At 39.0% G+C, this 23,503-nt stretch overlaps 1 protein-coding gene across 4 annotated transcripts in view; it reads right to left on the bottom strand.

Moving 5' to 3' along the window:
* Htr4 (5-hydroxytryptamine receptor 4) overlaps positions 1 to 23,503 on the bottom strand; it is a 190,100-nt gene that overhangs the window by 43,534 nt on the left and 123,063 nt on the right. The window contains exon 7 of one of the 4 annotated variants that reach the window (XM_031365833.1): positions 19,909 to 19,966. The exons of the other annotated variants lie outside the window; for them this stretch is intronic. Coding sequence (XP_031221693.1) covers positions 19,909 to 19,966 — 58 coding nt within the window. The remainder of the gene's footprint in view (positions 1 to 19,908; positions 19,967 to 23,503) is intronic. 4 annotated transcript variants of the gene reach the window in all.

The raw sequence follows: 23,503 nt of genomic DNA, 5'->3' as shown, positions 1-23,503 counted from the left end.
TTGTTTTTAATAGCTGAGTAGTACTCCATTGTGCAGATGTACCACATTTTCTGTATCCATTCCTCTGTCGAGGGACATCCGGTTTTTTTCCAGTTTTTTGGCTATTATAAATGAAGCTGCTATGAACATAGTGGACCATGTGTCCTTGTTACATATTGGAGCATCTTCTGTATATGCCCAGGAGTGGTATAGCTGGGTCCTCTGGTAGTACTATGTCCAATTTCTGGAGGAACCGCCAAACTGATTTGCAGAGTGATTGTACCAGCTTGCAATCCCACCAGCAATGAAGGAGTGTTCCTCTTTCTCCACAACTTTGCCAGCATCTGCTGTCACCTGAGTTTTTTATCCTAGCCATTCTGACTGGTGTGAGGTGCAATCTCAGGGTTTTTTGATTTGTATTTCCCTGATGACTCTAAGGATGTTGAATATTTCTTTAGGTGCTTCTCAGCCATTCAGTATTCGTCAGCTGAGAATTCTTTGTTTAGCTCCGTACCCAATTTTTTAATAGGGTCATTTGTTTCTCTGGAGTCTAACTTCTTGAGTTCTCTGTATATATTGGATATTAGGCTTCTATCAGGTATAGGATTGGTAAAGAACTTTTCCCAATTTGTTGGTTGCTGTTTTGTCCTATTGACAGTGTCTTTTGCCTTACAGAAGCTTGACAATTTTATGAGGTCCCATTTGTCAATTCTTAATCTTATCTCTAGAACTTTTTAATCATGAAGGCAAGTTGAATTTTGTCAAAGTTCTTTTCTGCAGCTATCAGGGTGATCATGTGATATTTGTAATGTTAATGCATAGGATTGCATTTATTAATTTATGTATGTTATATATGTTGAGTTATAGCTGTATCTCTGGGATGAAGCCAAGTTGATTGTGATAGATAATCTCTTTTGATATATACCTGTATTTAGTTTGAAAATGTTTTATTGAGATTTTTTTCTATCCATATCCATGCTTGTCAGAAATACTGGCTTATAGGTTTTGAAATTATAATAATAACAGAAGACATTTTGAAGTACTTTCTTTTCATTTGAGAAATATTAGTTGTAGTTCTTTATTGAAAGTCTGGTAGAATTCTGCTGTGAATCAACCAGAATTTGGGCTTTCTAATGTGAGATCTTGCATTTCTGTTTTAATCTCCTTATTTGTTATGGTTCTATTTAAGTTGCTGATACCTTCTTAGTTTCAGTTCTAGGTTAGATAAATCTAAACATTTATCTGCTTCTTTTAAGTTTTCTAGCTTAATAGAGTATACGTTTTTACAGTATTACCTTATAATATTCTAAATTTCTTTGGTGTTCATTGTAGTGTTTATCTTTAATTCTGTTATTTGAGTTATCTCGTCTTGCTTTTCATTCATTATCAATTTTATCTTTTCAGAGAACCAACTCATAGACTTGTTAATTCCTTGTATTCAACTGTTTCTATTTTATTAATTTCTGCCATGTTTTTAAGGTTTTTTTCTTCCCATTTACTAGATGTAGGTTTGGTTTATTCTTATTTTCCAAATTCTTGAATTGCGTAAGTAAATCGTATGCTTGTTCTCTTTCCGACTTTATAAAGAATCTCCACAGGTGCGTGGAATTTCTAGAGATTCTTTTCCCTTGGATCTCCAGCTTTATTGCACTGTGGTGATAAAGACTACTTAGCATTACTCCAATTTTTATGTATTTTTTTGAGATTTCTTTTGAATCCCAATCATGTCATCTAGTTTATAAAAACTTCCACAGACCATTGAGTAGAAAGTATATCCTTTGTTGTTTGGGTAGAATATTCTGCAGCTATCTGTTAGAGATGTTTGATGTTTTCTGTCATTTAATTCTTATGTTTCTCTGTTAATTTTTGTCCAGACGATCTGGAGAAAGGAGGGTGTTGAAATAATCCACTATTGCTGTGTTGGGGTTAATATTTATCTTTACAGTAGGATGCTTTTTATAAAATTGAGTAAGAGTTGGCCATGTATGTGTGTAATGTCCTCTTAGTTAGTAATTGCATTAATTAGAACTAGTATCATTTGTTTCTTCTGATTAACTTTTGCTGAAGTCCATTTCTCCAGCTATTAGGATAGCAATGCCAGCTCCTTGCTGGCCCTGTTTGCTAGAAAACTTGTTTACATCCTTTCGCTGTAAGGTGGTATCTGTACTTGAAGTTGTGATGAGTTTATTCTAGTTAATAATTATGTTATTACATTATTACATATTACCATGCATTTGAGTCAAAACAGAGAACATTTATCTCAATTAAACTTTATCTTAGGGGCTTGATAATAATTTTGCCACTTGAGTTCCTGCTATAAGAATTTCAACAATTCAAATGATTTTCAATACCTACTTACTATACCATGTTTCAAATGTTTCCTAAGAACATAGATAACCTGTAGTGGGCACTATCTAGACATTTCAGTTTAGTGTTAACTGAATTTTAGGTTTTCAGCCAAGGGAAAAGTACACAGCAGGGCAGAACAAGGTATAACAGTATAACCATGCTATAAACACACAAGCCTCAACATGCTTAAGCATGTCTCCATCCTGTCAGGCTTTGCATGGTGATATGTTATAGGGTTACACCAAAAGCTATTCTATTACGATATGATCACATCTTGCACCGAGTTATTTTTGTTCATTTGTACAATGAATTGTATTGGAATTCTAGTGAAGTCCATGCCACACGTTTGCAATTTCTAGAGTCTTTCTTGGAAAACTTCTGTTGTTTCACCTGTGTTGCTAGGGAGCCACTTGGGGATATCGCCAGTCAGTTTCCAAGCCATGAGATTTTGTATACTTTGCTTGGAGATATATGTATGGCTTTTCATTAATCTAGACAGCACTGTCCCCATAATGTTCTTTTCTTTTTAGTTAGCATCTTCTCTTATTGTAGAGACTATGCACCTGTTCTTCCCAAAATGGTACCATAAAACTATTTCTGACTGTCACTTTCTCTGAACACACTTGGGTTTCAGATTCATTCTTGGTTTTATATCCTCTTATAATTTTCAAATGCCTAGATAATTCAACACATGCCCTAGCATCATTACCCTAGATTTTTATTTATCTCATCCATTGATATATGTACAAAGATTTTTTTTAATGTGAATATGAGGAAGAAAAGAAGGACTAAAGGATTGCACATATACCATTGGCCACGCCTGCATAATGGCTGAGCTTCTAACTCCACGGAAGACACAACCATTTCCCCTCCACAATAGCAAAGGCAGTTAGGGAACTTTAGAACAGGAAAGGGGTGGTATGATGATGCCACTGGTCTAGAATAGTCTCAACGTATGGTATTATACCAGCACAATTAACGGTTAATACTTTAGTGCAATTTTCCTGAAAGTTTTTACATAAGGTAAAAATTTAGGGAAGATTATATTACCCCAGAAGAGATGGCATGTGGTATAAAAGATAACACCGAGTGTGTGCTGTTTTGCCAGCCCAGGAACCCACTTTGCTGGCAGCTAAAGTCGGGAGCACGAGCAACAGCAAAGTGCAGCAGTAAGAACAATAATCAGAACACAGGGAGTTCTAATGTGGTGTAATGTGGTGTTAGTCTGCCAGCGTATGTACCCAACAGCACAGACTTACTTCTGTGCCTCGCCTCCCCCACTTGTTAAACGAGTAGGAGGAGAATAATCCATAAGATCCTTTGCAGGCCTGACATTCTGATTCTATGAGTAGCAGGGATAGTGGGTGACAGACATGGGCCTTTTGATTGGGCAGCAGTTGTGTGTGGGACTGTTCTGCAAAGCTGTGGGTAATTGCTTCAAGTTTGGCTTTTAATATCCTATTGTTAGCATTTGCTACTTTCTATTCCACTTAGAGGGAAGAGGATTTTCTGGAAACACAGGCAAGGTAATTTTGCTTTTGTGTCAAAGAATTGAAAAGTCCTCAATTTCTGAGCTGTGAATTCACTCTCTAAAGCTGTTAAGTATATCTAAGTAGAAGGGTGTGGGGTAGGGTTCAAAATACAGTGAGATCATAACCGACTCTCCTCAAACATAGGCATGGCCAAGACCATTGCCAGAGCTATGCAAAATCCCTGACACAAAACATCATTAAAATAAATTTTCTCCAATAATCTAGCAGGTCAGTTTGAAATATAGAGGGTTTTACTTTATGAACTGACTGAGCCTCTTTACAATAGATAGCATGTTTGCATCTTTCTCCATGTTTAATCTTCAGCACAGATCTATAAGGAAGGAATGCACAAAATATTTATTTCCATTTAATAGGAGGAGGGAAATGTAAAGTAGATATGGATTGATGGATGGTGTGGTGGTTTGGTTGACATGTTCTCCATAGGCTCATATGTTCGAATGTTTGGTCTCCACTCGGTGGCTGTTTGTGGAGGCTTAGGAGGTGTACACTTATTGGAAGAAGTATGTCACTGGGGACATGCTTTCAGGTTTCAAAAGACTCATACCCTTTCAAGCTAGCTCTTTCTACTTCCTTTTTGTGGATGAGGAAGTAAGCTCTCAGCTTCTGCTCTAATGCCAGTCCTGCCTGCTGGCCTGCCTGCTACTATACTCCATGCCACGACGGTAAGCCACACCACACCTTTCCTTTCTATAAGTTACCTTGGTCATGTTGTTTTATCACAGCAAAAGAAATGTAGCTACTATAGAAATTGGTATTTTTATTGGGGATATTCCTCTGACAGACCTGACCATGACAGGTTTGGAAGATTATGGAAGACTTTGGGACTTTGGACTAGGAAAGTGGTTGAGTGCTACAATCAGGCTTTAACGGGGCATCCTAATAGGAACCTAGACGACAGTGCTAAGAGCTATATGGATTGTGGAGGTCCAGCTCAAGAGGTTTCAGGGGGAAGTAAGACCTTTAACAGCTACTGGGGTAGAGGCTATTACTATACTTTGGCTTCTGTTTTGCCCTTGTCCCAAGAATTTCCCTGGGGCTAAATTGAAAAATAATGACCTAATTTACAATTTGGAAGAGACTTCAAAACAGCCTAATGCTGACTCCGTTGCATGGTTATTAGTAATCACTCTTGTGTAGATCTGCAATGAAAGAGAACAGTGGGCCAATCGTGATGCTAAATACACAGTTTGAAGAGAAAAAGAACACCAGGAAATGTAATGCCGGAGCCAAGGCCTGTGCTGAGAGAAACAAGAAGATTAAGGAGAAGCCTGATTCTCAGTGTGATGAAGGGAAGGAAGTGTGTCCTCAGAGAAAGATCCCATCCAGCTAAACTCCTACTTGTGAAAGAAAGGGGTTGAAGGAATTTTCTACGTCTGACCAAGGTTCACCCCAAGTGGGCAGCCAAGCGTGGCAGATACACACATGGATCTGGTTTTAGAGTCATGGAGGACACTCAAAAAAAAAAAAAAAAAGAGTTGTGGAATCTTCCTCTGTGGCCAGTGAAGCCAGGCCATCAATGTGTGGCAGTGCAGTCCCTGAATGAAAGTGAAGGGAGGTTAAGAGGCCCTAAAACGACTTTTTGTGAAGCTGTGAAAGCAAAGCCTGGATTGCATTGGAGACCCCAATATGTTAGAGATTCTAGAGCAATAGGATATCTGCGAAGGAGAGCTGCAAACAGGTAGTGGGACCAGCCCAAGAGCGCAATATATTTTATAGGCAGCAAAACCATATGGATGGAGTCATTGCAGCCTCTTGATACTAGATAAATCTTCCTTAATGTCTTTTGGTCTTTAGTCCAGCATTCAAACTATGCCCCCTGTTTTCCTTTTGGGATGATAACATGTACATTGGAAGTATGGAATCTGCTTTTTGATTTTACAGGTGGTTAATAAATTACAATACTGCCAGAAAGAAGTCTCAGAAGGCACTTTGGACTTCAAAAGCCTACGGGGACTTTTGAAATTGGAAGTAAATGCATTTTGCCTTATGATATATATGGTCACGACCTGATGGGAGCCTGGGAGTAGAATGTGGTAGTTGGAATGAAATGGCCCCCATATGCTCACATATTTAAGTAACTGATCTCCGGTTGGTGGCTGTTTGGGGGAGATTAGATGGTGTCCTCTTGCTGGAGGAAGTATGTCACTGGAGGTGGACTTAGTAGTTTCAAAAGTCTCACATCACGTTGAGTTAGCTCTTTCTGCTCTTCTGTTTGTGGATCAAGATGGGGACTTTCAACTGTTATCCCACACCATGCCTGGTTACCGCATGCTCCCCACCATGATGGTCGTGGACTCTTATCCCTTTGGAGCCATAAGCCCCAATAAACCTTTCCTTTTATAGGCTGTCTTGGTGATGGTGTTTTATTACAGCAACAGGAAAGTAAGTAATACAAGTAGTTAAACTGTGGATTCCATGCCATACATTGATACTCCTTCCTAATTCTGCCTCTCAAGCTCGTCCTCAAAATAAAGTTCTCTCCACTGAGGAACACGGGAGTCATTTTCGTGGTGGAAAATGACAATACTGTGATGAAGCTTGATACTAACAGATAATAAATAGACATAGTAGTTATAAAAGGGGAGGAGGAGGAGGGTAATGGAGAAATGTAATGCTACTTAAGTCATCTATCACAAAGGTCTCCAGGCTATGTGTATGATGATGATGTACACACAACAAATAGAGTTCGGGGTTTCCCGCCAACCCTCTGATAGAGGAGGGCAGAGTTTAGGTGAGAAAAGAAGAATTTTGCACTGCTGGCAACTGATTTTTACATACACTAGAGTATGAGGTTCTCTAAACAAGTGAGTACTAAGCTCTTCTATTAATACCTATGAGACAGCTTAGTAATGCTGTCTTGTGGGTAGTAGAAAGAAAATATGAGTCACAAAGACCGGATGTCTGAGACAGTCCATGATGCTCTGAACGTGGTCAGAATGGAAGCAGTAAAATGAGATACAAAATATCCCTATGAGAAAAGTTGAAAAGGGACATCCATTGTTTTTAAGACAAAGATGACAAAAAGGCTTGGTGACCAAGTCATGCAAATATGAGAGCAAACAAATAAGTGGTAAGGAAATGCAATAATTAAAAAAGCAATAATAACGAAAACCCTACTGATAATCTATTATCTCCCTTTATAGAAACATCCCCCACCAATGATCCCTTTCTACTTTCCTGATTTCTTTGTATACTTTGGTTATATACTCAGAGATTCAGAGCTCAGATCTACAAATAAGAGAAAACATGAGACATTTGAATTTCTGGGTCTGGGTTACATTACTCAGTATAATTTTTTCCAGTTCCATCCATTTACCATCAAATTTTCATGATTTGCATTTACAGCTGAACAGAATCTCATTGTGCATGTGTCCCATGTTGAGGTGGTTTCCTAGCTTTTGTACGGAAAGGTGATGAACATGTTGAAGCAAGAATCTCTGGACTATGATATTGGTTCCTTTGGGTATATAGCAAAAAGTAGTATAGCCGGGTGATATGGAAGATCTGCTCTTTAATTTTCTGAGAATTCTCCACAGTGATTTCTATGGTGGCTGTGCCATTTTGCAAGCCCACAAAACAGTAAATGAGAATTCTCCTTTCCATGAATTCTTAGCAGCATTTATTGCCAGTTTGTTTGTTTATTTATTTATTCATTTATTTTTTTCTCTTACTTAGAAGGCAATGGAACAATGAGGACTCCAACTGGGGAGTGGTGGTGAGTGGGAATGAGCAGAGGTAACATTATCAGCATTGTCTATCATGATTTATAGATAGCAAAGGAACTAGAAGTCTGAGTCTTTGTGCAGGTCAAGATATGCCTGTGTTTGTTTGTTTTGTTATTGTTTTGTTTTGTTTTTTTGCTGAACCATTTCAAATAGAAGAAACTCTAAATGTATCTAGAAGAACATGTGTTTAAAGTTGAGATTTGTAGTAAAAAAGAACCCTCATTTGCTGTCTTTATTGTACTAGATAAATCATGGCTGCCTCACATAATCATTGAAGAATTAGAGCAAATTGATCTTCTTTTTTTTTTTTTTTTTGACAAAAGAATGAGGCAACTAACTAGGCCCAGATAGAACCAAAGAGTCTCACCAAGACAGCATCACTAAGTGTGAACTTTCCCCCAACAGACCCCTAAACCCTTAAACATTACTCATGAGAAGCAGAGCAGGTGGGTGAAGGTGTAAAAGGTGCACAATGAAGATCCTGGGATATGCTGAGCTTCCACAAGAAAGGAGAAGCAATACCGAAGAGAGCCCACAGGAAAAAAAGTAATTAATTATTGATGAGAGATCAGGAGCTGGGATCAGAGAATTTTAAAGAGTTCATACTGGAACTGTGCTTGGAGGAAGAAATTAATGTTGTGCTGGGAAGGAAATTGAAACAACAGCCAAGGTAGCGCAAGTGGACAGTGGTAGGAAAGCCCACCGATGATTTAGAGAGAGCTCATCAAGCTTATACACCTACCACAGGCAGAGGAACATGACTGTAGGACGAGAAATAAGCAAGAAAACAAGATTGTGTCAGGCCTAGTGGGGCTTATGTGCCTTTCCACCTTCAGCTCACTGCAAGTCACACTGAACAGCTTAAGCTTGTTCTATCACAGCCCAATGCAGCTAGCATGTGCAGTTTAAACCTTACATGTCTGAATGACCTATCATCCTCCGAGATGAAAAATACGCAAACCAGAGTCTCTTTCTAAGCTACATTGTACATTGTTCTAAAAGGGAAAAAAGGCAGAAGAACCTATATAATCCACTGTGTTGTCAAGGGAAAAATCTCCTAAGATTGCCAAAATGCATGATGAGCTTTACGTTCAAACTTTTTAGAAAGTTGAGAAGCACTGTATTGGATGAGGAGTGTGTCGTGGTTTGGATGTGGCATCCAGGAGCAGGAGTGGAGCCATCAGAAGTAAGGGAGACACCATGAATACCGAGCTACCTTTCTAGAAGGAATCTTGTCTTTATGGATCTCTGCTGAATCTCTATGAGAATTTCTACACTATGATCTACTAGTGATCTCTACTAGGATGTTGTTTGTAACTCTATGAGAAATGTAATAGCAAGATAGTGAATGAGTGGGGGAAACAACAAGTCAGAGAGAAACTGACCCTGAGTTCTGAACTCAACATCTGATCTTTCTTTATTTCTCTATTGACTTCTAATGGTCTCTGAGCCTCCTATTTTCCTGTCTATGACACACTGGGTTCAGCAGCATATCTCAGGTAAGTTTTTTAGGGCTTATCAAGCTCCATTATGGGATAGCCATGGTTATGTACATATATACCCCTATACCTACACCCCCTTTAATCCACATTTTTGTTTTGCATTACCACACCTTTGAATAAGAATCAATTTGAGCAAAAATTGTTTGTAAACCTGGAAAACTAATTTGCAAAACACTAAGTCTGGATTCTACCCATAAGTTCCACCCATAAGACTCACGTCTTATATTATGCTAAGACACAGGCAAGTAAAATTCAACCAAACTTTGCAACAATGAAGGCTGTTCAAATGGCAGGATTCCTAGCCTTCAATAATACTGATATATCATGTGTTGGGAGTTGAGTTAGACAGCTAAGCATTATAGAAGAGATTCTGTCCTGTTTAATGACATAGTTTGGATGCTGAATGTCCCCCAATGGCTTAGTTCCAAGAATGGCAATCAGTTAATCTCTTTGAATATATTTCCTCTCTGAGTAAATTGGGAATAGTAAAGGCTGCCCAGAGATGATTAAGAACTCAGTGTGACAACACATATGATGCATTGAGCTCAATGATTTGCATATAGACTATTAAATATTAGCTGGTAGCCAGCTGATGATGGCCAGGAAGATGAAGAAGTGCAGAAACATCTCCAGATCTGTGGATTTGACCATGGTTTTCCTCAAAGGCAATCTCAGGCACCCAATCGTTATATGTTATTGAACTCAGGAATGAATCTCTCCCTCAGCAAAGTCTGAACGTTCTACTTTTTCATACCACAAGAATGATCACGAAGCAAAAACAGAATAGCCCCTGAGATGGGATTGTATCATCTGCATTGCATCTCTACTCACTGAAAATGTCTTCAGCTCTTCTCCAGCTTGAGCTGAGCATAACAGCTGAAAGGGGCTGCACTTTTAGGGAAAGTATCTTCCACTGTACTGTAGGAAGAAAATGGTCTCAAACTATCTCATTCAACTCCCCCCACATCCTGACGAATGATCACGTGACTTGACCCTCGGCTGACACTGGCAAGTGGTCATCCAGTTGTTTCCTTCTGCTTTACAGGAGCACTCAGAAAGGCTATCCATTCCACACTGTGCCGGAGCACATATTCATAAAACCCCAAACCATGAAGAACAAGCCAGATGCCCCCTTTCTCCCCACTAGTCCCTTAAATATCTAAAAAACAAAACTTAGGATCTGAATCTTTTGCTCTGCACACAGAATTTCCTGTTCCTTCCTCTGTTCTTCATACACAACGAGTTATCCTATAGGGAAAAAATCATGGCATCTTCCTTCTCTTGAGCACATTCTAGTTTGTCAAGTCCCTGCAGAAGATGAGGCTTCTGTCAATTCAACGGATCAGAGACCTACACCATTGTGCTGTGGGCTAAGCGCACATTTACACGAGACTCTAGTTTCTCCGTGGGTTTCATGGTGTGCTTTGGAGGCAATCCCTTCCTGAGCAGCTGCTCTGACTAAATTGAGAGGGCTGTGTCCTTGCCAAGAACATGGTGTAAGGGAACAAGTGCATTGAGCCTGCCTTATCTTGCAAGGTGGCTGCCAACACCTAACCACAGACGTTGCAGGATCCTTCCCAGAAGAAACCTCAGTCACCCTCCACAAGGCTTCCCTTTCCTCGTCTCGAGACTGCATGGGTTGAGAAATGTCAACGCTACAGGTGCTGTACCTCTAGCGTTATTCAAGAATTCTCCAGCTGTCTCCTGGCAAGGACAAGAAGTTTCTCTGTCGTGAATCCCAAAGTTTAAAGAACTCTCTATTTCAGGATAATCTAGCACTTTAGGGCCACAGAGTTCTTTCTGTAGGGGGCTTCCCTGTGTGCTGTGAGAAGTTTAGCATCATTCCTAACCTCCACCCGTGAACTGCCTATGGCAAACCCCAGCTATAACAACATGCATATTGTCAATCCCCTGGTAAGCAGAACTAAACCATTGAGACCAGATAGTTTAAATGCATATTATCTCAGTACCTAAGAAATAGATCTAGGCTTGATCTTGGGGTATTATTAAATTCCACTTCCTCATTTTACTGGTGTGGAGGCAAGATAATGGCTGACTGGTGATCAATAAAAGATAGAAATTCCTCCTAATTTCTGTAGTTCACAAGTACACCCTACTTTCCAGTTTTCCACCCTACTGCATGCTAGAACTCTTAAAAACTTTATATTTTTGTCTCCACCCTCCACACAACGTCAGTGATGCTCCACTCTCAAGGTAGTTTTTAAAGGTTCCCAGCTATCTCTAATGTGCAGTCAGGATTCAAAACCAGGGGCACCATGCCAAACTGTGTCCATTTTTGACCTTGGATGCTTCCTTCACTTTGGAAACTTGAAGATGCCCAAGATGATAATTGTCTTGGGGCTTGCCTTGCACACAAGTGCCATATACAACCCTTCTTCACGGTTGACATCGAACTCAGAAGGCTGCTAGCCAGAACCCTGGTGCCTTGAGGGCAAGCACGCTCGCAATGCAAACAAGGAAAAACATATACAGAGAAGGTGCTCAGCCTGTTTCTATGATTGCCATGCTACCTGTCAGGTCAAAGAAATGCCAACAGGTGACTGAGAAGCCAGAAGTCATTCAATAAAATATAGGCAATTGTTCAGCACCGGGCATGGTGTACTCAGTGACTAAACCTTATCTCATGTTGGTTAATCAATTACTTATAAGTAGCACTATATTTAATTAATTTCTGGCTTTTATTTTAGCAGAGGAAACCCCACATTTCCTGTTTAAGGAGCAGTACTTATTTACTCATTCCTTGGAGACACTTATCAGAAGAGTAGACAAAGGTGGTTTTGTTATATATACAATTATAATGATCCCCACCCCCACCCCCAATTTATTGAATGCTTTCTATACAAGAGGGGTTAGGCTTAGCCTGGGTTAGGCTTAGCTCTATACATGGGAAATGATACAATGTCATTTTGAGAAGGGTCTAATATCCTGACTTTACAAATGAAGAAACAAACCTAGAAAAGTTTAGTGACATGGTCCAGGTCATGTTGACACTAAATGGCAAATTGCACATGACAGAAGCATGTGATCTACCAAATTCAAGCATCTGCATCTATCATGTTTTATATTGGGGGGGAGGATTGGGGGCTCTGTGTCAAAGGTCATCTTCCACCAAGTCAGAGGCGGCAACGTGTTCTATGTCACAGTGAAAAGAATAGGATTTATCTAGTGCATTGGTCCACAAGTGGTTATCTTGGAAATAATCTTCGCCCATTTCTTTAGTAAATTTTTGAATGGCGGACATATTCTGCAGTGAGTTCTAACTTGTACTAAGCCCAAGTTTTGACAAGGTAAGTAGATGTCTTTGGAAGTTGTCTTCAATGCTTTCCTGATATGATTTCACCAGACCCTGTATTTTCTGAGAAGGTACTTCTTGTTAAGATTTTGGTAGGGTCAGCTTCATTTCAGGGACCAGAGATACACCAAAGAGACTCAGCACTGGGTTCAAATCACTGCTGTCACAAAATTGTGTTTTGAGACTTATTGAGAATGTGTACATGTCAAGAAATGATATAAAAAGTTGAGCTACTTTTGAGCTGTGATCTGTCAAAAATAAGTATATATGAGCTGCAAAGTACAGTTTGTATAATCTCAGTGATTCTGCGGACATGATAATTGCCATCACATTTACACTGGAAACTCGTTCTGAGCCACATAAAGGTGAATCTTAGCCAGGTACAATGGATCACATGAGTAATCCCAGCATGTGGGAATCAGGGGCAAGAAATCAGAAGTTCAAGGCCATCCTTGGCTACGTACCAAGTTTAAGGCCAACCTGGGCTATTGTGGAGCATTTTCCTCAGGAATTGAAATATTTCATTCTGCAAGAGGGCTTTAAGACAGATGGAAAACAACTAAAAACAGCTTCAAGAAGTCACTGAAACTTGACTCCTCCTCAAGTGTAAACAGTAAAGACTGTAACCAGAATAACTAGGCTTCTCCTTCTCAAATGTAAACAGAAAAGACTGCTGGGAGTCACTCTCAGGCAAGCCAGGCTACAAAGAAGACTCCAAGACCAGTCCAGCAGAAACCAGATGAGCTGCCTGGAAGGTCTAGAGCAACTGAATAACTCAGAAAGGAAGGACATCCTCTGAACTGTTTAGCTGCTTGAAGGCTGCGCAGTGTGTTCTAGATTCCCAGATGTTGTGAGCTGTCAATGCTGGGGTAGGCTTTGGTGATGAAACAGTCTTTGAGTAATTTCTGCTCCTGAAACCCTTCACCCAGATTATTGTAATTAACTCCAGTAAGAATTCATTGGTTCACCAAGATGGATGTTGGTAGTATCCATACTTTGTTCGTCATGGGTTCACTATCTGGGGCTAATAGATGTATGTTGTTTTTACCCAGGAAAAGTTTTGTCATATATCAGCAATGTAAAATTCTGTCTCAAAAGGGGGTACTTTTAGGATAATACTTAATTATTCTGCTCTATAAAGGTAGACAATGAATAATTAAATAAAAATCAAAGCAAAAGTTAATTAACTAGAAAGAAATAAAAGAATACAAAGAATCAACGAATCTATGAACTGGCATTTTTGAAGAGACAAATAAGATTGACTGACCCTTGGCTCAGTTAAAAAAAAAGTGATGATCCAAATAAATAGGATCAGAATGATAAGAAAACTTCACAATGGACAACAAAGAAAGAATATTGTAAGGAAAGACTTTAAAAACCCATACTCCATTACTTTAAAATCTAAAAAGAAATGGGCTAATTTTTAAATTCATACAAACCACTACAGTTAAGTCAAGAAGCAATCTACTTAAACAGACACACAACAAATGGGAACTCAAAACAGTAATAATTAAAAAAACAAAACAAAAAAACCTCTCAGTTAAAAAAAGCCCCAGCCAGATGGATTCACAACAGAGTTTTAGCAGACTTTTAAAGAAGAGCTACAGCTAATATTTCTTAAATTACTAAAATATTAGAACAAAAGGATAACTTTCAAATTTCTTTCTATGAAGTATCACCCTAACATTAAAAACAGGTGAAGGAGGAGGAGGAGGAGAAAGGAGAAGGAAGAAGAAAGAAAATATCACTGATCAACATAGATTAGAAATTCCCTCAATAAAATGCAAGCTGAATGCATGCACATATCACAAAGATTTCCCATCACCTTCAAGTTGGCTGTACTCATGAGACTCAAAGATACTCAACTCATGTAAGTCAATAAATCATATAAACAATCTTCTCAATACAAAAACCACATGACCATTTCAACAGGTGCAGAAAAAGCCTTTGACAAAGTCCAAATTCCCTCATAATAAAAGTTCTAGAGAGAGTAGGACTGAAGAGAAGACACCTCCACATAATAATAATAAAAAAGCTTTGACAAACACACAGTCAACATCATTTTAAATGGAGAAAACATCAAAGTTATCTCATTAAAATCAAGAACAAGAGATGATTTCCACTGTTCTCACTCTTTTTCAACACAGCCCTTGAAGCATTTAGCTAGGGCAGTAAGAGAAGGAAATTAAAGAGTTAAAAACAGGAAAGGAAGAAGTCAAATTGTCCTTATTTACATATGATATAAAGTAATAAAGACAAGCTTCCATGAGAAACTTCGAGAAGTGATCAACACTTTCAACGAAGTGGTAATGACTCAAAACCAACTTGCAAAGAAAAAAAACTCAGTAGCCATTTTATACACCAACAACAAATACTTTGAGAAGAGATTATAGGACAATGTCAATCATAATAAACTTCCTCAGATAGGCATAAACCTATCTGGGGAAGTGAAAACTTTATATAATGCAAGCTTTAAATATCTGAAAAAAGAGATTGAAAAAGACACTAGAAAGTGGAAAGATCCCCCATGACTGTAGAAAGAATCAGTACTAATTCATGTGAAATGACCATCCTATCAAAAGCATTCCACAATTCCAATGTGACCAGAATCAATATCTTCATGATTTTTCACAGAAGTAGCCCCACTCCCTAAAGCCTCAGATATACATATCCAAAGCAGTAAAAGCGTAAAAGGAGTAATGCTGGTGGAATGGCCAAACCAGATCCCAAGCTGCATTACAGAGCTCTAGTAATGAAAACATCATGGTACTAGCACAAAAACAGACATGTAGACCAATGGACAAAACAGAAGGTCCACATATAAGTGCACACAATTACCGCCAAAAATATCCACTAGAGAAAAGATAGCATTTACACCAAATGGTACCAGGAAAACTGAAGGCACATACCTACGTGTGCATAGACCCATCATCTAGCACCTTGCACACAAGTCAACTCTCTATGGGTCAAAGGCCTCAGTGTAAAACCTGCGACCCTGAAACTGCTACAAGGAAACCTAAGTGGCAGCTTTCATGATGCAGGTATAGGAAAGGACTTTCCGACTTGGGCTCCACACCAGAGACTAAGGTCAATAACTGACAAGCAAGACCCCATGAAAATCAAATGCATCTGGACAGCAAAGGAAGCAAGCAAGCCAATGAAGAGGAAGCCCACAGGGTGGGAGAGCATGTTTGTCTGTCTATATCCTATAGAGAATAAGAATCCAGGATACCCAAAAATATGCAAAAAAATATAGAGTAGACTCTAATATACTTTAGAGTCTACTTTAGATGTAGATCTACTGTATGGTGCAGCTACTCCAGTCCTTGGCATAGGCACGAAGGACTGGCTATTCTACTCCACAAGGACTTGGCAGCCATGTTCTTCATGGCTCTCTTCAGAAGAGTCAGGAAGTGGAAACAACCTACATAGCAATGATGAATGAATAAAGTAAATTTGGTTTGTATGCATAATGGACTATTATTCAGCTGTAAAAAAAAATGAAATCACAATTTTTTTTTTCAGTTAAATAGGGAAAGCTAAAAAAAGTATACTGAGTGAGGTAACCTAGACCCAGAAAGGTAAACACCACATATTCTCTCTCACTTTGTGGTTCTTTGCTCTTCATCTTTAGATGTGAGACTATAATCTGGACTAACCAAAGAAACCAGGAAAGTAAAAGGGGCTATGGGTTGGGGCATAGAAGGATCTTTAGACATGGAGTTAGTAGGACACAGAGGCTATAAATGAAGAAATGGAAAATTCAGGACAGACTTTAGTGGGGAGGAAAGAAGAGTAATAGAAAGGAAGCTGGGCGAGGAGGAATAAACAATCCCAAATGCTGTTTGAAAAAACCACTGGGAAACATTTTATCATGGTGGTTTGAACGAGAATGACCCCAAAGGCTCAAATGTCTCAATATTTGGTCTTCAGTTTCTGGAATTGTTTAGGAAGGATTATGAGGCCTTGTTGTGTGCCCTTGTTGGAGGAGGTTTCTCATTGGGGTGGGCTTTGAAAATTGTTTACAGTTTCCCCCAAGTTATTAGAAACTTAGGATTGTGAAGTATTCTAGATCTGAGTGCCCAAGTGGGGATCCAAGATGTCTAATCCTGGTGGGACAGCTGATTTTGAGATTTCAAAGACTCATTCCTACCCAGCATGCCCTCTGTCTTCTGCCTGTAGTTTTGTGATATGGGCTCTCAGTTGTTCCTGCTCTGTGCCTTCACTAGGGACTCTAACCCTCTGAAATCATAAGCTGACTTCATTGCTTTCTTTTATAAATTGCTTTGGCCATGGTGCTTTATTATAGCAATATAAAAATAATGAATACATTGATGTTTATTTAAAACACATAGTTTACACACACATACACAGTTTAAATAAATTTAGGTCACTTGGGATAATAACACTATCCCTGAGAACCATATACTAGCTAACAAAACATCCAAGCACCAGGTATAGAAAACCATTCAGGTTGTTAATAAAGAGAGTCCAAAACATTTGCATATATAGGCTATTATTATTGCCCTTGGTTGTCTTCCAGAGCCTGAAGGTAAGATCTCATAGACAAAGACATCACACACTTCACACAAAGGGCATGGAGGATTTGATCAGGAACTCACCTAGAGGTCTCCTCCCTGAGGACTAGCTTGCACATTGTCTGAAGGTGCTATGGAAGCTGCCATGAGAGAAACCAAATGAATAGTCCTACCAGCTGGAAAGCCTACGGACCGTACAATGTTGGCACAAGAGAGACTCAAGGCTGCAAGCGAGACACTTAACATCTTCCAGTTAAACAGCAGCCATTTAGTTGGATGTGTGGCCCACTCAATATGATGGGATTCATGCCTTGTACTGTAAACCTAACCAAGACCCATGGGTAATGTGCTCGTGGACCTTAGAGGAAAGTTACTGGCAGTTTCCCAAACCTTTAAAATTCCCAACTGCATTCTAAATGTCTATCTTTTCATCCACAGGAAAGTGCAGCTCTCTTTACACCAAAAAGCTACTTTTTTTGCAGCAGCTAGAGACCATCGCAGGAAGCCATAACTGATCCAAATGAATAAAATAAGTAACCATTGGATGTCCGACTATAGCTGATATATCTACAACATAACTCCTATAGCTAAGGCTCAGAAAGCATCACAGAAGTGGGGACAGAGGGATTGTAAGAGCCAGAAGAGCAGGACATCTGTTGTGAGATTGTGTCTTCTATATATGACAGGGAAGCTAAACCATGGAATCTAAACAATATGCTTGCCTCAACATGACCTGCATAATGACAGTACTAGATCGTGTTTCAACATAGATGGTGGACATCTCACAAGACCCTATAAAGAGCTGGATAAAGAGCTGTAAGTAATTGTGGCTGCTAAGAGAGGGATAACCAGTGTTCTCCAGGGACAAGCCCCCTGATAGGTTAGCCAATCCCAAATGGTCAGCCCTAAATTCACATACATATGAGCAGTATTAAAGAGACTCAGCGGGTCGTATTTCTGTATATGTGTGTGTGTGTGTGTGTGTGTGTGTGTGTGTATGACATAACAATAATAATTTAAAAAGAAGAGGGCATAAATTCAAGAGAGTTTTAGGAGAGACATGACGAGTTTGAGAAGGGAAAGAACCTGATGGAAATGATGGAAATAGAGTATGCATATATTAAATTCTCAAAAATTATAAATTTTATAATAATTAAATGTTCTTCTATATAAAGGTACACAGTAAGCAATGACAATAAATGACCAGATAACAGAGATTGATAGAAGGAAAAGACTATCTTTTAGTGCCTTTAACGGCAATGTTTTCTGCCCTCTGAACCAGTAGCCCAATATGCTCATTTTTGTATTGAGGTATAAATTATGCTGATCCTGAAGAAGATTAAAGGAGATAAGCCAGGGCATCAACATCCATCCTTGATTTAGCACAATTGATCTTGGCTCAATTCAGTGAGTAAATGTTGACTTCAATTGTAACCTCCAAAGTTCAGGGTAAAGGCCATTAAAATGTCATTTAAATGCCAAACAAGTTTCCAACATTAGTAGAAATCCCCCAGGATCTTAAAGAAACCAAATCTAAAATATTTGTTCATCTAGGATGGGGGATTCTTCCAACTCAAAAGTATAAAAAGCTTTATTTTTTTAAAAAGGAATTCAAGGAATTCTGGTAGGTTGAAGTCAAATGTTGGTAAGTGGATTCATGGTGAAAAAATAATGCTTTCAATAGCCATACCTGTGTGTGTGAAAATTTTGTTGTAGTATATAATCTATTTACATCCTAGAATATTTATTTATTCCACAGGTATACTGATAAATGTTTACATCCTAGGGAAATCTTAGGAACTTAAAGAGACAATTGCCTGTCCTCTTGTCTAGACAGTCTACTGGGGAGGGGCAGTCTAACAGAAAACAAAAGGTTTTAGAAATAATAAGTTCTGGTAATTGTTTATAAGGGAAACAATAGTGGGCAAAAACTCTAAGGAATTTCAATTTTTTTCTGCTATGGTGAGGAAAGGATGGGGTCCTCATTTTCTTTGATATATATATATCATATATATGTATGTATACATATATAATATCATGTATATAAACTAGTGTATATATACATATATATACACATATGTGTGTGACTGTGTATACATATATACACAAACACACACTAGCTTATTTAAGCTAGAGCTCTGGCCAGCAACATGAGTTAAGTCTAAGAGAAAGCTATATTGTACCCCCTTCCAGAGGAAACTCTTGTTTGCCTCTAAAATTGTGTTGTCTAACACAACTTTCTCCACTCTCTGAAATACTCTACAATTGAATTATTCAATGCAGAAACCACTCATGTGGCTAATATATACAAAGAAAGGGGCTAATACCACGAGGAAAATAATTTTTTGTTTTATTTCATTTTAGGAATATTAAAATATTAATAGTCACATGTGGCTCATATTTACACCACTGTGCGATATACTTATAGAGATATGTAGACAATGAAAAGCCACATACCAGGAGTGCTGGGACCAGATTATGGAAGATTACAGCCAAGAACCAAGATAGGTAGCAAGTTCTTTGGAACTTGGAAAAGTTTTCCCACCTTTCTAGAAACTGAGACCTGAGTACCTAGGTTCCAGTATCTGAAGTTGGAAATCCAAGAAAAGAAATCTAAGCCTGGTCGGCGAGCCAGCTCATATCTAAATCTAAACCACGGACAGTTCCATTTGTGTTACCTAGCTCTGTCTACTCTTAGAGCAATCTATTCCATGGAAACGTGTATTATATTAGCAAAATCAATTGCCAAGGAACCACTAATCAAATCAATGTGACTTGTCTCTACCATTTGTCACCTAGTTATTGGGTTCACAAGGCAAAAGCTCTGTGTTCATATCATGTTTCTCAACTGAAGAGACATCTGGCTTGAAGCATGACTCCCTCAAGACAAATTTTCAAAGACAGTTTTCCAGTACATTTTTGTTACCTATATGTCGAGTTAATATGTACCCTTATGGAGACTGTATCAGAACCCAAAAACTGCAAGTATGTGTCATATTCAGAAGTCCTGAAACAAAAGGAACGGCATCAGGCACTAGACTTCCTTCCTAGTCAGTGCAAATATAAACGGGTGGATCTTACAGTTCATGATGCAGAAAATTTGTCTTGGTAGAAAAATCATTTTACTAGTCTTGCCCTGATTTGCTGAGGAGGGCCCAGGAATCTGTTTTACTGAGTAATGAGATTATTCTAATGCAACTACACTGTTGATCATATTTCAGTTCATCCTTTCAAAAATATATGTCTGACCCGTAATATATCAGCTCTCCCTGAGTCACAGGAAGAGTCCTAATTCACTGTAACATGGTAGAAGCTGAGTCCATTAAATGGAGATAAGAGAAGACTTGAGCAATGTGTTTGGGAAGGGGGAAACACAAAACCAAGAATCTATTTGGTTCTGTTAGACTTAAGATTTATAAGAAATGTTTACATGAGGTTGTCCAGCAAGCAAATTTTATCTTCTGATCTAGAGCTCAGAGGAAGCTATGGCTTAAGATAAAAGTTTTCTTTTATCTTAATGTTTAAAAGTAGGTGGCATGAAGATGGCAATGAGAATCATGAATGGGGCACTCACCAGAGTGTTGAGAATAACTTCCTGAGAACTGGCAAGCCCAGAGAGAGTATGTGAGGAAATTACTGATATGCTATAAATTAGAAAGTAGGTCAGGAAATTGAAATGTTTAGGAAAGTGAATGTGAGGAGTACTTGAAGAAAGAAACTAAAATGAGAATAAGTGGTCAAGTAAAACTGTGGTTTTCAAAACCTGAAACTTCTATTAGTTTGTTAACCAAGGTCAAAACCCAAGCAGAAGATGGGAAGCTACATTTGAAATAATACAATGAAGGATTACTATAAAAAAGATGACAGATGCTCAAAAATCAATAAGAAAACTGCATATGCTTTAATGGTGGAATATAGAGAAATCAATCTCAACTGACTAGGACAATTTCCATGCTGGCTAGCATTAATAGAGCTAGAAGGGACTGAGAAGGTTTCCAGGGGAGATCAATGGGCTTATCTAGCACTGGACTATGTATGCTAAGATACTGGCCTGCCAGGTAAGATGTGGTCACTTGTGTAATAGTGGCAGAATAGTTTATGGGGTTATCAACTGATCCTCACCAGTTCCACAGGAGGAATACATGCCTGGTACTATAAATATAGTTGAATCCCATCATTAACAATATCATAAGCTGTAGGGGTTAACATACTGTTTTTGTTTCATTGTTAGCTAAATGGCCACATTTATGGTCAAAGTACTTTCCAAATAGTTATGCTTATACCCATAGATCTGTGATGCCATCAACCTTGGTAAGTAAGAGAAGCTTCTTATTCCAATGGGTAGTGGTAATGCAGAGACTTAGAACTATTCAAAATACTGAGAATAAGCTACTCTGGGTGCTAGCTATAAATAGGACACTGTTATCAACTCCCGTGCTCTACAGTTCAGGATACATCACAGAAGAGAATGTGGAAAGAATGTAAGAGCTGGAAGATAGTGATGAGTGCTCTGGGTGGCTGTCTTCTGGATATGATATGATGTGACCATTGTACTCGTGAAGTTTTGCTTGCTTACATAAGACTTACACAAGACCAAGCCAGGAGGTTAATATAGAAGGAGAAGGAGGGACAAGGGACAAGTAAAGCCAAGGCTGTTTGATAAAGCTTCAGGGAATCCCTTTGTTTTATATTTGCCTAAATTTATAATTATATATGAAGAATTTAAGCTGCTGACAATGCTCCCCACAAGAACCATAAACTAGCAAAAACACCAGTACCCGAAACAAGAAACCTCTTTTTGATTGGTTAGCCAAGGTAGTCCAAGTGACTCCCTAAACAATATGGATTATCAATGCGGGCCCTGGTTGCCTCTCAGGGGTTGAGGTGGGGGGAGGGGTGATTGCTAATGACTGCTAATGACACTGAGAACATAGGACTCATATGATTCAAGCTGGATCTGACCTGAAAGTCTCTTTCCTGTGAGAGACTGTCTAGCTTCCACAGTTCCACAAAATACCATGGAATCTGCCAAGGGGGAGACACAATTAAACAGTCCTACCCCGCTGCAACATCTAGAAACCTCGACAATTACCAACATGGATGGACGTGCATCAGGGTGCAGTAAGTGGCACTCAGGTGTTGATGGTAACCAAGAGCTGTCTATTTGGACTTAAGGCGTGCTCAAAAGGAGAGAAATTATATACTGGAAGCCTAGTCTAGTGCTGCAATCTAATGAGGTCACAGACCTTAGAAAAGGAGTTGAAGGTGGGTGATGGGTTGGATATGATCAAGATAGATGTTGCAATTAACAGAGCTGAAAGGAGTTGTCGATCTGAGAGTACTTTGACATCAGGTATGGTTTTCTGGTGTTTGGTCTAGCCTTTCCCTATTATGTTATCTTTCCTCACTTTTGGGTGGGAATGTATAGCCTGTGTCATATGTGGAAAGTATGTAACTACTTTCTTATTGGGATTTTACACCTAAGATCCTTGTGAAAACACAGATATTTATATTATGAATCATTAACAGTAGCAAAATTATAGCTATCAAGTAGCAGCAAGAGTAATGTTATGATTGGGGTTCACCACAGAATGAGGAAGTTTATTAAGGGGTCCCAGCCTTAGAAAGGTTAAGAACCTCTGTGTTAAAGGAGCAGAGCAGTAAAATGACTCCTATCAGCATTCTGCTTTACTCAAAAATCAGTGCCTTGCTCAGTCCTCTGGCAGCAGATGGGCACACAGAGACCCACAGTGGAATAAAGTGCAGAGAGTGAGAGGTTCGGGAACATTCAGTCCTAAATGGGCTATCTCCATCAAATCCCCTCTGAGCTCAGAGAACTCTGGAAGGGGAGGGGGAAAGATTCCAAGAGCCAGAGGGGGTGGAAGACATCAACGAGACAAGGCTTTCTAAATCAATAAAGTTTTCATCCAAATGGATGCACAGAAATTGTGATAGCATGTACAGTCCCTGCTAATGTAGACACCAAAGGGGATCCCAGCACTGAGAGGGAAAGCAGACAGAAGCCCCCATTTCTAACCCCGAAACTATCCCCAACTGATAACCACTCACAAGGGAAAAAGTCATTTTCTTAAGTAGTCTCGCTGGTATACAAGCCATTCTTAAGGGGGGAATCCCATGCCCAGCACAATACAATGCAAATTTAATACCAGTTCTGGAAGTTCCTCAACTCTTGATGTTTTATCTGGGCATTATTCTTTTTCTTTTTTCTTTACAGGTCTTTTGCATACATACTATGTGTTTTATGAGATTTCTGCATGTGGGAATGTGTGTGTGTGTGTGTGTGTGTGTGTGTGTGTGTGTGTGTGTGTGTGTAAGAGTCTTTATGTGTTTCTTGTGCTTCTTCTTTGGATCTCTTGCTCCAGGTTTGCTTCATCCTATTCTAGTTTGTTTTTATATTTTATCATCTTATTTTTAAAGTGCCTATAAATATGTATGAGAGAGAGGATGAGAGAGGGAAAAGAGATAGATAGATAGATAGATAGATAGATAGATAGATAGATAGATAGATAGACAGACAGATAGA

The sequence above is a fragment of the Mastomys coucha genome, unplaced genomic scaffold (genome assembly GCF_008632895.1).
Source record: "Mastomys coucha isolate ucsf_1 unplaced genomic scaffold, UCSF_Mcou_1 pScaffold13, whole genome shotgun sequence".
Lineage (NCBI taxonomy): Eukaryota > Metazoa > Chordata > Mammalia > Rodentia > Muridae > Mastomys > Mastomys coucha.
This window is presented reverse-complemented; position numbering and strand designations above follow the sequence as displayed.